We start from the raw sequence: 16861 nt of genomic DNA, 5'->3' as shown, positions 1-16861 counted from the left end.
GTATAAAAACGCCGCTAAAGTTCTAATCTGTTGTGGTGTTTATTGACAAAACACCACTATAGGTGAACTCTATTACGGCGTTTGTATAAAAGCACGACTAAAGTTCTAATTTATTGCGGCGTTTATTATAAAATGCCACTATAGGTGAACCCTATTATGGCATTTGTATAAAAACGCCACTAAAGTACTAATCTATTGCGGCGTTTATTGAAAAAACGCCACTATAGATGGACCTATTACAGCGTTTGTATAAAAATACCGCTAAAGTACTTCTCTGTTGCATCGTTTATCAAAAAAACGCCACTATAGATGAACCCTATTACGACATTTGTAAAGAAACACCGCTAAAGTTACCATTTTGTGGTGTTTGGAATGTAAACGCCGCAATATGTTTAAAGTTAGTGGCATTTACTCTCAAAACACCGCTAAAAACGCCGCTAAAAACATTTTTGTTGTACTATTTATTTGGGGGGAAGTTGAAAAATTACCTCCAATATATCTAAACATAATTATTAAAAATTAGAAAAATATAAAAAATTTAGATAAATTAAAAATAATTTAAAATAGTCATTAAAAATAAGGAATATTCAATTTAAATAATTATTAAAAATAATTTAAATAATTTAGATAAATATATTTATTTCTATATATTTTTAAAAGAAAATGTCTTTTAACATATATTGAATAATTTTTTAATATATTTTAAAGAATTGTTTTGGATTGAATATTAAAGAATTTTTTATTATTAAAAAAAGTTGCAATTCCTAAACTAAAAAAAAATGGGTTCACGTGTAAAGCTTCTCCAAACAGAATAAGCAAGCTAACTTCAAATATGACAATAATTAAATTGTCACTTTTGTGACAATAATAAAATGTCACTTTTAGTGTCTTATAAAATATGACAAATTAAATTGTCAACAATAAAACTTATTAGTGACAAATGTGCAATGCCACTAATTCAAATTGAATCGTCATTATAATAAATCGTCACTAATACGTGTTTTTCATTGGAGACGATTTTACAACGTCATTATTTTATCTAAATATCATTAAAAGGTTTCCCACAAAAAAATTTGGTGGGAAGATTTTGGCGCCAAACATATAGTGACAAATCAATGACCATTTTTAAATTGTCATAAAGATATACCATTAATCAGTAAATATGACGAAATTAAAAAAAGTCACATTATAGTATGTTTTGTGATGATATACGTAACGTCATATAGAAATTTTGTCATAAATTGACAAATTTGTTGTAGTGACCCTTGCTAGCTCAAAAAGTTGACTTTTGGTGTGCACATCGTAAATTCCGATCCATTCTGAGTATTCTCTGACCATAGCTGGACTTCTGAGCTTTTCATCTCTAGTATTATAACCCCTTTGTCCATTAATTAAAATTATTTACGTTTAACGAACACATTTTTAGGGGATCAACACCTCTTTTGAATGATGCAAATGATGAAAATAAAATAAAAGAGAACAAAAATGAAAAGAGTTAGTGAGGTAAAGATAATAATCAAAACAATCATGAAAATAAAAGTCCTACCCCACATGATATCTACCCCCACATGCTTATTATTCCTACCCGGACATGATCTCTATCCCACATGTTAAATTTGAACCAGCCCTAACCGCATAAATTTCTAGTTCACATGCTTTGAACAGGAATTAAAGCATGAAAAAAATCTCAAAACAACCTAGGATTTGAAATGAGGTTTTGGGGTGAGCTCTAATTCTTTGTAGTCTCCCAGTTTATTTTTATTTTCGAAAGCTCTTCGTCTTTTCTTTCAAAATATGGGCTTGGTTCTTTTAAAAAATGCCTCAGGGGGGCTAGATCTAAGAGATAATATCTCGAAAATGCCCCCCTTTGTTCATCGACGACCGATTTTTGAGTCAAAAATAGGGGAAAACACATGAAATAAAACACATGCAAGTGAAGACCAAGAAAGGTAAGAACTTTACCTATTATTCCTCTTCAAATCGGTACAAAAAACACTTTGATTTCACTACTTTTCTCTTATTTTCCTTTCGGTATTTTGAGTGTAATATTGTGTATCATGTGTGTCCTTCGTGCCTAGTTACAAGCTTATTTATAATAATAAAAACGCTATTTTTAGAATCCTAATATAATTCATCTGCTGTTGTTGGTTGTGGTTGTTGGTGATGGTTTCGTGTGATTTCTTTACGTCAGAGGATTTAGGGTTGATCGAAGAGTGTGGAGGCTGTTGAGAAGACTGAAAGGGATGCGACGTTGAGGGAAGAGGTAGGAAACTAGGGTTTTGAAAACCCTATTCCACCGGTTCGGGTTGGGCTTCAGCGGGCCGATTAGGGTTGCTCTTGAGTTCGGGTCACGTGTTTTTGATTCGGGCCGCTCCATTGGATCACTGTTGGGCTCCGAGTTTAAGATGCTGGGCGTGTAGCATCTTCAATTGGGCATCTTGTATTTGGGCCTTATTTTTGTAATGAGTTTGGGCCGAACATTAGGCCTGTCACATGTAATAAAAATAGAATAAATAATTTATAAAATATGTTTAATGTAATATATAAATGTATGTGTGATGGGACGAAATAATTTGTCTACAGATTGGTTCTTTAAAACTTTGATCTTTAGTTGGTTGGGTCGTTTGATAATTTTGTATAAACAGGAGTTACTTTTTTAGTGAAGACTTTTGACCCTCAAAATACAGTAGTAGCAATTAGCTAGCAGGAAAAGAGAGTTGACCCATTTTTTTTCTTCTGTTGGGCTCCGCAGAAGAAACGTTTGATTTGAGCGTTACACGGTGCGGATTCTTCATCCCTAGAAAAAGACTTTCCGGTCTCAAAGGAACTGGAGGTATACGGCAAAACCATGGCTGCTGCCCCTGCAAATGTTATTTATTTGTCTACTATTCTGGGCCATGATGGTCCTTTTCCTGTTCACAAATGCGATTGGAAATGTCAAAACGAACATGTTTGTGGCAACATGTATCGCTGCAAACTAACAGGGATCACTCACATCTGTGACAAGAATTGTAACCAGAGAATTTTGTATGATAACCATAGTTCCCTTTGCCGGGCAAGCGGCCAGGTCTTTCCCCTCACTCAAGCCGAGGAACAGGCTGTTAGAGGCGTCAGGAGGAAGCTCGATGTTGATAATTCCCCATCCCCTGATAGCTGTGGTTTTAAGCGCAGACGTGATGCGCAGTTCCATCCTTCTCCTTTCGAGAGATCTTTCTCTGCTGTGAGTCCAATCTGCAGCCAAGTCGGAGATGGCATGGATTCGAACTAAGATTAGATTAGGGTTTACATTACATATCCTATTATCAACCTTAAAGACTCGTATATCTTGTTTCCCTTTAAGTGTTTCTATTTGCTTCTCATTGGACAAATATGGATATATGGTATTTGGCTTTGGTGTTGGTGGACGGTACCTGTCTGTAGGGAAAAAAGAAACACTTTTATTTCTTATTTTGCCTAATGCTATTTAGTTCCTCTTAGCTTTGTTGTGAAACAGTTTAATTTAGTTTCTTTCTAACTTGAATAATTTGACTTATCAACTTTGACAGCTACAGGGTGCTTCTAGGTTCTTCATAGGAGTTGAATTTTCTTGTTTATATATGTTGATTGTAATTGTTAATGCTTCACTTTCATTTAATTATTTAATTGGACATATGCAGTTATGGATGTATGGTGATTTATCATGGTTTCTTAGGCACATTTTGATGTGCTTCTGTAACTTATTGCTTAGTTGAATGCATGTCGAAGAGAAATGACATGGCTATTTGTCATGTGTTGTATATTTTCAAGTTTATTTTACTCTCCTTTTGTCTCTCTTAATTTCTTATATAAGATCCTGAAGCATATGTTGATTTTGCAGGGTCAAAAGTGTGCAATTCAGGAAGTTTAAATATGCTTTTGCAATCTTGAATGAATCTGTTTTTTTTTTGGTTCCATTTATAGGTTGTGAATCTGACTTATTTTCAATCATTCTTACGTAGGTAATTTTTTTCATTGCTTGTGTTGGATGGCGAAACCAAAGGAAAGGTGCCATGTTATGCTTGTGTCCTGCTAGGGATCTCCTGTAGAATGCAAGGTCGTTCAACCTTACTCGAGTCGAACATATTGTTTCCATCTTCAGACAGCAACCAGGTAGAATTATATCTCTTTTGTAAAGGCATAGTTTTGCTCATGGAAATCCTACGATGATAGTCCGGGAAATCGGGTTTAGCTGAACTTTGAAATCCTACAATGATGTCCGCCCCATTTGTTTGCTCATCAAATCCTTATATAAATGGGAACTGCAGCGTAGATTGAATTCTTAAATGCGTTTTCAGATAGGTAGTTTTGATTTGGTGTCCTATATTGTTGAATTTCTATCATCATTTGGAGCTAAAGTTGGAAACACAAAGTCACCACTTCCATCTCCCAATTTCCTCTTCTGAACCTAGTTTTAATTTTGCTACTTGCTTTATTTATTTAAGTGTTTTATATCTGTACGGGTTTAGAAAAGAGGAGAATCAAGAGGGATTTTTTTACATCTCCTAAAATTTTGAGAAAAAAAATCAATTGACTAAATAATGTAACGGATGTTTATTTTAGGAGGGTAAATTATACCATTGAACAACTATTTAACCTTTTTACTTCTTTTAATTTTGTCGATTAGACCATTTAACTATTTAATTGTTGTCAATCAAGTCACTAACCGTTAATATTTGACTAAGATGTTGATGTGGAATTAACACAATCCTCATTATTTATATACTTTACCCATTTAATATTAATTTTAATTTAAATAAAAATATTAATCATCTAATCAGAAGATGACACATGTTAATATAATATTATGAATTTTATTAGTGACACGTGTCATTAGCTGATTGGAGAGTTTTTTTAATTAATTTTATTACCTGCTCAAGGCGGAAATAAAGAGATGAATGGATGCGCTTACTGGGACCAAAAAGAAGAATGTGTATAGTTAAACCACTAGGACAAACCCAAAAATTCTTACTACTGTTATATGATATTATATACATTTATTATTATTTGTAACTTTATTTTTCAAACATTGTTCACTTTATTTCCCAATATTTAAAAGAAAATATTTTAAATAAAAAATAATCATAATTTTAACACTATTATATTATTATTTTCAATGATTATAGGATATTTTTATTAAAATATTTTTTACATTCTAAATGTACAAATTTAACAGCTTTTAAATTTATTTTATTTTTTAATGATTTTAATTTATAGTATTTAAATTTTGGGTAAACTACACATTTAGTACCTAAACTTTCAATTTTTATAAAATCATACGTAAAATTTAATTTTTGTTTCATTTTAATACGACTTTTAACGGCAGAGCTAACGTAAAATTTTTTAATTTTTAAATTATTATCTACATTACTATTTAATTAATTTTATTCAACTAACCATAGAAACATGACAAAGGGAAAAACAATAAAAGAGACACTGCCAGGAATCGAACATGGGTTGGCATGAAGTAAAAATGAGCGCCCAACCATTTAAGCTAAGCGTCCAAATAATCCAATTAACTTATGTTTATTTATTTATTTAAATAAATAATTAATAAGATCAAATTAATATTCTAACCTTATAATTTCAAATATGATTTTTATTTATTTATTTTCATAAATTAATTACAAATTAAAAATTTATTATTAAATAAATATAAATAATAATTTTATTTATTAAATTTTTTATTTTTTATTTTTTAATTTAATTAGTAAATAACTTAATACACATAATTTTAAGCTACTGATGATAGAATGTAATTTTTTATTACTTAATTATTTTTAAAATAATTTGAACTTGTATTATATTATAATAAATATCATAAATTTAGTTTTTAGAATAAATTAATATTAATTTTATAAAATAAATAAATATTTATTTAATTTTTTTTATTTTAAATTAAATTTAGAAATTATTTAATTTTAATTCAATATTTTTATAGTTAAATAATAATTTTGGTATGTATTAAATAAATTCTTAATCTAATTTATTGGTTAAATGTTTGATTATTTTTGTGAGGTATCTTAAGTTTGAATAATAGATCTAATAATTTTTTTTATAGTAATAGTTAATAGAGAAAATCGCCTCAGTGACCAAAAAAAAGTTATAATATACGATTTTAACCAACTTTTTTTGGATTTGCCAAAATGACCAACAAAATCGCAACGCGAAATAAAAATCGCAACGCGATCCCCAGAATCGCAAATCAGTTTCCAAAATCGCAACGCGATTCTTGAAAATCGCAATGCGATATACGGATTCGCATTGCGATTTTCCAAAATCGCAACGCGAATATGAAAATCGCAACGCGAACACATAAATCGCAACGTGTATCCGTATATCGCAACGCGTATCCGTAAATCGCAATGCGTATCCGTAAATCGCAATGCGTATCCGTATATCGCAACGCGTATCCGTAAATCGCAACGATAATCCGTAAATCGCAACGAGAATCTGTAAATCGCAACGATAATCCGTAAATCGCAACGAGAATCTGTAAATCGCAACGATAATCCGTAAATCGCAACGAGAATCTGTAAATCACAACACTGAAATTTTGGGTATATAACAATGAAATCATAAACTAAATCCCTAAATCGCAACTCATTCCATCTCCATCTATCACTCTCTCCGGCGACATCCGTTCCTATATCCAACGACATCCTTCCCAATCCGGCAACAGGTTTTAGTTTCGCAGCTCGTCTGTTTAGTAAATTAATTTACAACCATGAAATCATCTAATGTTGATCATGTTTGGATAGATTTGTGTTTTGGAGGGTCATGGGATAATGTTCATGGTGTTTTACAATATATGCCTTTACCCATGAATCTTCAACTAAAATTGTCTTTACAAAAGTTAACTTATGAAACCCTAATGCTACGTGTTTCAAATAAATTGAATTTAGAGCCCCTAAGTGGATTTAGGCTATCTTATCAGAGAAATGGTAAAGTTTATTTGTTAACCGACAATGAAGATGTTGAACGATTCATTGCTTACATTAGTGTTTCACAAGATGATGTTACATTGTATGTTGTTGAACCTAGAAGTAGTATTGTTGGGTCAGTAGCGGGTAGTAATCAACTAAGTTTTTCTCAAAACCCACAACCTTTCTCTAATCCAAATCCCAATCAACTTTCAGCACCAAATTCCGGTTTTCGTATTGACCAGTTAGACGATGATGAGCCAACAGAAAAATTGTGAGTACTAGTCAGTATTCGAAATTTGGTCTTGGTCAATATCCGGACTTTGATATGGTCAATACACGGATTTTGATGATGTTTCAGAAGAAGAAACAGACCATGTGTGTAATGATTTTAATATTGGTCAATACCCGAATTTTGATGATGAAACACCCGTTGCCGAGGAAGATGTTGATGATAATGAGGAGGAAGTTACGACTGTGAATGAACATGTTGAACATCCATTCTGTAATTCATATAATCCTGAAGAAAAAGAAGAAGAAAAAGTCCCCGAAGAAAGAAAATGCCACGGGAGTATAACTGGAATATGCCAGAATTACTTCAGTTACCGGAAGAAGAGTTGGCAAAGAAAGCAGTTGATTGTTACACAAAAGTTATTCGTGTCAAGAAAGATGATTGTTTTGATACAAAGGAAGACTTGAAGATAGCTTTGTATACGAAATGTGTGGAAGATGGCTATCAACTAAAAGTTAACAAATCAAGCAAAGATCGTTTCGAAACAAGGTGTATGATTGACAAAAACTGTACGTGGTGTATGATTGCAAAGAGAATAAAAGATTGCAAAATGTTTCAAGTTAGGACTTTTATTGATAAACATACATGTTCAAGAACCCAAGTTTTTCCTCACCATAGACAGGCAAACAAAAAGGTGTTGGGTGGTTTTCTGGCTGAGTTAATGTTTTTGAATGGCAGGGTATATCGGGGACATGAAATTATGACTGACATGAATGCTCGGTTCAAGATTAGTATATCATATTCTCAAGCTTGGAGAGCCAAATGTTATGCCTTGGAATTGTTGAGGGGGTCGCCAGAAGCATCGTTTGCCCAACTGCCGGCTTATTGTCACAATTTAAAGCTGAAAAATCCTGGGTCGGTAACTCATATCAAAACAGATAGAGATGGACGCTTGAGTTGCTGTTTATCGCCATTGGTGCTACGGTTAGTAAATCAATATAATTTTGTTGACTCATTTTTGTTAGTTACATGCATTTCACATTTAAATGATTATATTCTTGTGTATATTATTTTGTAGATTCGTCGTTTATTACTTGCATGCGCCCAGTTATTATAGTTGACGGAGCACATTTGAAAGGTCGATACCTTGGAGTAAACTTATTAGCAGTAGCCATGGATGCTAACAATGGGATATTGCCAATAGCTTACGGGGTTGGCAAATCTGAAACCTCTGATTCATGGACATGGTTTATGGGGCATCTTAGGGATTGCATAGGTCCTATTAGCAATCTGACAATCATATCCGATAGGGCAAACTCAATTGACAACGCTGTTAGAAGGTGTTTCCCAGATGCTTTTCATGGACTTTGTGGTGTTCATTTGTATAGAAATCTAAAATCAAGGTCTGCTGGTATAAAAAAGCACAAATGGACATACTGGAAGGCTGTAAAAGCTTATCGGGAAGTGGATTTCAATAAGCATATAAATTGTTTAAGACGTGTTTTGCCTCAGTGTGCTCAAACACTAGAAGATGTCGGGTTTGAAAGATGGTCAAGAGTACATCAACTTGGAGCAAGATATGGTTTCATGACGTCTAATAGTGCAGAATCAATCAACGCTCTAAGTCGTCATTCCCGGAAATTACCCATTACTATGTTAATGGAGTTTTTTCGAGCCTCTATTCAACAGTGGTACTACAAGAAAAGAAACCATGCAGGTATTATTTCTTTGAATTCGTAACTTATCATATTATATATTTTACTAAGTATTGTTTATTTAAATTTACAGGAACATTGGAACATCGTGTTACACCATGGACTGAAAAAAAGATAACGAAACGTGTTGTGAAGTCAACATCATGGAGAGTTGAACCATGTTCAAACACTTTGTTTCAAGTACTGGATAATAACTTAAATGGGCTAGTCGATCTAAATGCAAAGACGTGTAGTTGTATGAAATGGCAAACATCTGGTTATCCGTGTGGCCATGTTATAAAAGTTGCTCTTCATTTAAACCAAGATGATTCAAGCGCATACGCTATGGATTGCTACACTACAGAAGTTTATCGACAGACTTATGCCGAGATTGTCTACCCTATTCCACATCCTTCTGAGTGGGACATACCAGATGACTTACAAACAGTTTTGCCACCAGCCATGGACAGAAGGCTACCTGGCCGACCAAAAAGTCACGATCGTATACCGTCTAAGGGTGAAGAGAAGAAGAGATCGACATGTAGTCGGTGCAAGAAAAGTGGTCATACAAGGTTGACATGTGGATCACCAGTGCCATCAAAATCATCTTTTCCTCTACCAAAATATGGATCCTCATCAAAATCCAAAGCTCATATGGTGTCAAGCAAAAGGCAACCATCTTCAAATCCCAATCACAATTGGCTTCACCTTTTGGGACTGTTAACTTAGGTGATTTTTAAATGCAAACGTTGTATTATGTGGATTTTATGTGTGAACTTTTAACATTTTCAGTTGAATTAATGACTCAGGCCAACCATTTTGACTTAACCAACTCTTGTTATTCAGTTGTTATCACTATTAGGCATGCATTTGACTATCGCAACACGGAAATTACAATCGCAACGAGAGAATCGCAATGCGAAATGAAAATCGCATTGCGATTCTCTCGTTGTGATTTTCATTTCCGCATTGCGATTTTCATTTCGCATTGCGATTCTCTCGTTGCGATTTTCATTTCCGCATTGCGATTTTCATTTCGCATTGCGATTCTCTCGTTGCGATTTTCATTTCGCATTGCGATTTTCATTTCGCATTGCGATAGTCAATTTTGCCTTCAACATAATGCAGATTGAAATCAACAAAATCAACCATTACATTTCGCAATGCGGAAATGAAAATCGCAACGAGAGAATCGCAATGCGAAATGAAAATCGCAATGCGAAATGAAAATCGCAACGAGAGAATCGCAATGCGAAATGAAAATCGCAATGCGAAATAAAAATCGCAACGAGAGAATCGCAATGCGAAATTAAAATCGCATTGCGATTCTCCCATTGCGATTTTCATTTCCGCATTGCGATTTTCATTTCGCATTGCGATTCTCTCGTTGCGATTTTCATTTCGCATTGCGATTTTCATTTCGCATTGCGATAGTCAATTTTGCCTTCAACATAATGCAGATTGAAATCAACAAAATCAACCATTACATTTCAATCAATTAAACAAGCACAAATAAGAATTATATTCGCATCAATTACACAAATCAACTTTTACAAATCATCTTTTACAAATCAATTAAACAATCAAAAAATAAGCAATAATTCTTATTTCCGATCATCTACTATTGAATCAACTTTTACAAATCAATTAAACAATCAAAAAACAATCAATTAAACTATTGAATCAACTTTTGCAGCCATACATCATTTTCACGCAGTTCACTTCTGAGATTAACCTGCAGAAACCAAACATTTGCTCAAACAACACTTTCTACACATCTAAAACCTACAAACAGCAAATTATGAATTCTAGGTACTTAACCAAACATTTTCAAACCAAAAGTATATAAACTTACCAATTATTTATGGACATTTTTATAACGCGGATGCAGGTAGGCAGCGTCTCGTATATATCGATTTAGCCATATAATGCCGAAACCACAAGCCTACTGCAGCTCTATCTCTATCGGTGGGAGGTAGATACTTGATGCTTCCCGTCGTCAAACGCTCCAACGCCAAGCATACGAGAGGACCACAATCTCCTCTGGCTCCGCTCGTTTGTTGTGGCGCGGTCTCGTCTCTAATAACTGTAATATTGAGCTTCTTTGGCTTCTTGTTTCCAGAACGAGTCCAATAATTGATCGCATCCAAGAATTTAGCCAAATGAGAGCTCCATCCCTTAATAACATCTCTTAAATCAGCCAATGATATGTAATTTATCATGCTGTCATACACTATTGTCTTAAGGGATGGGAGCTGAAGCTCGACGAGAATCCAATGTTTACGTTCCAAAACAGGGATAAACACCTGCAATCATAAGTAATAATTCATTCATTTGCGCACTTATTTTATAAAACCTTTAAACTCAATCTAAAATAAATACTAACCTTATCGACCTCCCACCATGCAGGATAAAGTTTAGCTTGTCCATTGCCCAAATCAAATGATTCATTTCGTGCATTCTTCAAGTGAACGGCGTGAAAAGACGTCGGCATAATTGTATATCGTATATTTTTATTTTTCTTAAGTTTTCTTATTATTAGAAGACGTGTCACCCACGCATCGATATGCTGTTTTACAAAAAAAGACATATTAGTGACTTACATAAATTTAAAAAAAAATTAATCAAATTGAAATATAAGAAAAATATAAGACTTACCCCCCATCGAAATAGCCATTGTCTTCGACCCCTAATAATACGCCCCACCAAGACCGATCAAGCAACAAATAGATATCATCGGTGAGCTTGCATATGTCAGTGAAACACCCCTGGCTCCGCTCATGTAGATAAAAATCAACAGCGGTCTTAGCCCAAAGGGTGTTATCCAGAATTGTGTCCGGTAGTTGTTCCCTCTCCTCTTCAGATACCGGTATGGTACTGGCCGGTAACTCATACAAGAGCCAACTTGAATCCATCATGTCCGGCACGTCAGAGGGTTTCTCAAGAAGCCTACATATGACGCCATGTGAATCGGGCTCTTGAATGGTGGGAGGGACCTCTTCAATGATGACAGTGGCCTCTTGAACGGTGGGAGGGGACTCTCGAGGAATGATAGGGGGGGCCTCTTCAACGATAGGAGTGGACTCTTGAGGGATGACAGGCGAGTCGGGCTTCTTCTTGCGGTGTCTTCGCACTATTGGGGTGTACGGAGACTTAATAGCACGTGCACGCTGTCTGATGCGTGAACTCCGTCGTGCAAGCATAACCCGACGTAAAGCATCCACTCTATCGGGCCGCTAAATAATTAAATACAAAAATCAGTAAATAAACAGACATGATATTTAAACAGTGAAAACAAAGACAAATATGTTTCAAACTTGCATTGTATTCACCCAAGTCATTATTCTATCATAGTTCACAAAATGCATCAGATAACAAAGAAAAATATGTTTCAAACTAATACCCTGAAGTTAGTATTTGTCTTTGTTTTGTCTTTTGGTTGAAAGTAAATTTATCCATTCAAGTTTCAATTTGCAGAAGAAGAAATAGTTTACTTTCGCAACACGAAACTTAAAATCGCAACGCGAAACCAAAATCGCAACGCGAAATGAAAATCACAACGACAGAATCGCAATGCGAAATGAAAATCGCAACGAAAGAATCGCAACGCGAAATGAAAATCGCAATGCGATTTTGGTTTCGCGTTGCGATCTTGTCGTTGCGATTTTGGTTTCGCGTTGCGATTTTGGTTTCGCGTTGCGATTCTGTCGTTGCGATTTTCATTTCGCGTTGCGATTTTGGTTTCGCGTTGCGATTTTAAGTTTCGTGTTGCGAAAGTAAACTATTTCTTCTTCTGCAAATTGAAACTTGAATGGATAAATTTACTTTCAACCAAAAGACAAAACAAAGACAAATACTATTTCACAGTGTTAAAGAATACACAGTTTAGCAGAATTGGCAGCAACCGAACAAATTTACTTTCAACCAAAAGACAAAACAAAGACAAATACTATTTCACAGTGTTATAGAATACACAGTTTAGCAGAATTGGCAGCAACCGAACAAATTTACTTTCAACCAAAAGACAAAACAAAGACAAATACTATTTCACAGTGTTAAAGAATACACAGTTTAGCAGAATTGGCAGCAACCGAACAAATTTACTTTCAACCAAAAGACAAAACAAAGACAAATACTATTTCACAGTGTTAAAGAATACACAGTTTAGCAGAATTGGCAGCAACCGAATAAATTTACTAAGCAATCTAAGTGAAATGGCTAATCTAAGTGAAATTACGAGTAAATTTATCATTAAGTTAAATATGGAAAATCTTAAACTTACCTCGTTGCGTAGAGTATGAACCTCATTCTGCAACGATACTATCATCTCACGTAGAGCGGCAACCTCACCACGTAAAGTTGACACCTCCACACGCCATGCACCATCGTTATCGCGTAGAGTACCGATCTCCTCACGCAAGGCATTGACCTCATCACGTAACTCCCTTGACTCATCCCGTTGAGGTGGAGGTGGAGAACAGGGAGATAGGAGTCGTGGCATCTTTGCCGGTCGCCTATCATGAGGTGATGGTGGAGAAGAGGCTCGATGATGTGACGGGATAGGTGATGGCTCTCGTTCTAGAGGTGTATAGTCGGGTCGATCGGGTGATGGCTCTAGGTGAGGTGATGGCTCTCGAATTGGAGGAAGTGGATGCTGCTCATCATCCGTGCCATCAAAAAAATTCTGACTAGCTTGCCACCAATCAGTGGCAAGCTCTTCCTCCGTGGGTGTCAGTCTTTGTAATGGAATGTTAGCCTCCTAAAATATAAAACTCAAACAAAGTTAAACGTCTACTATTAATAACTTGTTTATATATTATATGAAAGTATTTGTGTTAACTTACATTATTTATTGTGGCATATGGTATTAAGTCTTCCCAATCCAATAGAGTTTTCCTCTTCCAGGAAATAGCCCTGGGAATATCATTTGACGTTTTTATTGCATATGTACGCATGCTGGGGAAAGCCTCGAATATCCAAATCTACAAACAATATAATAACAAAATTAGTAATTGTTAAATAATTAATTATAATTTTAGAAACATTATATAGAAATTCTTACCTTAAAGGCCCAAACAAAGCCTGACAAAGTGTATTTGGACCCATCGCCCCGCAAACTTTTGCGGTCATCAAAAGCAGACGACAACTTAGTCCAGGTAGCTTTCCATATATACGAACCCCACGGAAACAGATTCCATGCATTCAGGTCCTCTACCAATATATTAGCTCCCGATGAATAGGTTGTCTGGCCTCTCTGCCTAAAAAGCCGGCATACACAAGTAGTAGAAGGCATACTCGGACAACATCGACGTCATCCATCCGAGTGAAACCAGCTTTCTTATTAAACAATTTCTTCAGGTCGTCGACATGTAGGTTCGGCTTCTCCATTGACTCATCCGGAAAAACCCGGGATAACCATGATGGGCGGGCGATATGACGAGTGTACCGGCCTACATCATCGTGTCCGAATCGTAGACCAGTGATTAAGCAGAACTCCTTCCGCCCAAAACAAGTATACGCTGGTGGAAAATGAAACCATATCTCTTCCTCACCACGTTGTATACTGTCGGGTAGATTTGATGTCATGGTCTGAAGCCACAAATGGGTCAAATTAGCATCTCCACCCGGATGCTGTACTCTCAGCCATGGCCCGAAGCAGGTTTCCTCAAACAATTGTCTTTGAGCAGGTGAAAGCTTCTTTGCAATTGTAGTGGCCAGGCTGACTTTATTTCTCAAGGTCAATTGAGCCGAAAAAAATTTCTACAAAAACAATAAACATACCAAGTTAGATATACCAAAAACTACACTGTGAAGATATACCAAAACAATAAACATAAAAAGTAGTAGTTTATTCTTGAAACTAAAATTTGCAACACTGTTTTGTCTTTTGGTTGAAATGAAAATCGCAACGAGAGAATCGCAACGCGAGATGACAATCGCAACGCGAAATGAAAATCGCAACGAGAGAATCGCAACGCGAAATGAAAATCGCAATGCGATTTGGTTTCGCGTTGCGATTCTCTCGTTGCGATTTTCATTTCGCGTTGCGATTCTCTCGTTGCGATTTTCATTTCTCTCGTTGCGACAGTCATTCTCTCGTTGCGATTTTCATTTATCTCGTTGCGACTCTTCTGCAAATTGAAACTTGAATGGATTGCATTACTTCAACCAAAAGACAGAACAAAGACAAAGACAAATACTAACTTGAAAATCGGAACGAGAGAATAGCAACGCGAAATGAAAATCGCAACGACAGAATCGTAACGCGAAATGAAATCTAAGTGAAATGGTTAATCTATTATTGAAATGACCAGTAAACTTATCATCAGTTTCAATATGAAAAACCTACAATAATGCAAACATTTCAAAATAAAAATAATTAAAAAAACTAACCCTCGGAGGTTGATTTTCCATTTCTGAATATTGTGAGGGATTTCTGACCGTGAATGGTTGTGAGGGATTTCGCCGGAGATGGGGACGGAAATCTTCGGAGATGGGGACGGATTTCTTCGCCGTAGAGAGTGAGAGATGGAGATGGGACTGAGTTGTGATTTTAGGTTTTAGGTTATGAGTTGCGATTACGGGATTTTGTCTTAATATTCTTTTTGTAATTTGAAAATAAAATACGCGTAGCGATTATAATGGCGCTTTAAATATCGCGTTGCGATTTACGGATACGCGTTGCGATTTTATGTATTATCGTTGCGATTTACGGATACGCGTTGCGATATACGGATACGCATTGCGATTTACCCATACGCGTTGCGATTTACGGATACACGTTGCGATTTACGGATACGCGTTGCGATTTATGTGTTCGCGTTGCGATTTTCATATTCGCGTTGCGATTTTGGAAAATCACAATGCGAATTTGTACTATCGCATTGCGATTTTCAAGAATCGCGTTGCGATTTTGGAAACTGATTTGCGATTCTGGGGATCGCGTTGCGATTTTTATTTCGCGTTGCGATTTTGTTGGTCATTTTGGCAAATCCAAAAAAAAGTTGGTTAAAATCGTATATTATAACTTTTTTTTGGTCACTGAGGCGATTTTCTCTAGTTAATATAAGTTAAATACAAACTTCAGCAAATTGAGACTAATGAGAAGCCTAACCTAGATGGTTTGCTTCCCTTTCTTACCCCCTTAATAAACCAGGTTCAAAACATGGTAGCATCCTTTATAGGAGTTCTTGTCACCAAAATTAATTAAATAATAATTTAAAAATGTCAGGTCAATTTTGCCGTTAAGTTTTTAACGATGTGGTATTGAAATAAAACAAAAACTTAAGTACTAAATAAGTAGTTTACCCTTAACTTTTTTATAATCAACAATAGTTAATTTATTAATAGATTAAATTGAATCAAATATTTAAAAATTTATTATCTAATTATATAATAATTTGAATATAATCTTTTAATATTTAATAATATTTTATAGTTAATTATATAAAATAAATTTATACATTTAATTTAATATCATTAATGATGATTTTATATTTTTACTATAATTAATCTCATCATTAATGATAGTAAAATTTATTATTCATTATTTTATAATTCACCTAAAGCGATGGAGGTTTTGGTAAGCCTGGAAAATAAAATTAATTATAATTACAATATATAAAAGTTTATGTTAGGTTTATTACAATTGTGGGGTTTGTCATCCCGCCTAGCTCTCTTTGATCCCAGGTTCGAATCCTCCTAACTCCATATAGTTTCTACTTTGTTTTCACTTTTCACGTTGAATAGGTGGTGACACATTCGCCACCTAGTAGGTGAGAAACTTTAGTTCATTAAAATTTTAAAATTAATTTAAAATGCTCTTAAATCAACTATTGACAAATGTCAGATTTTGATTGGAAGATTAATTTTTTGAATTAAATTCAAATTAGGATTAAATTGATAAAATATATAAGTAATAAGAACTAAATGTAGAATTATGTCAATTTTGCCAACTGTCACGTCTGTATGTTCGTTAAATATTAACGGTTAGTAGC

General features: G+C 34.8%; 1 protein-coding gene across 1 annotated transcript; it reads left to right on the top strand.

The window, feature by feature from the left end:
* The first annotated feature begins 1927 nt into the window (after positions 1-1927).
* On the top strand, positions 1928-3268 carry LOC120114428. Its single transcript, XM_039135355.1, has 2 exons — positions 1928-1949; positions 2772-3268. Exons 1-2 carry the CDS (start codon positions 1928-1930, stop codon positions 3266-3268), a joined length of 519 nt encoding a protein of 172 aa, XP_038991286.1.
* Positions 3269-16861: the final 13593 nt, after the last annotated feature.

This window comes from Hibiscus syriacus, unplaced genomic scaffold (genome assembly GCF_006381635.1).
Source record: "Hibiscus syriacus cultivar Baekdansim isolate YM2019G1 unplaced genomic scaffold, ASM638163v2 tig00110223_pilon, whole genome shotgun sequence".
NCBI lineage: Eukaryota > Viridiplantae > Streptophyta > Magnoliopsida > Malvales > Malvaceae > Hibiscus > Hibiscus syriacus.
The sequence above is the reverse complement of the archived record's forward strand: the minus strand, read 5'-3'. Positions and strand labels throughout refer to the sequence as shown.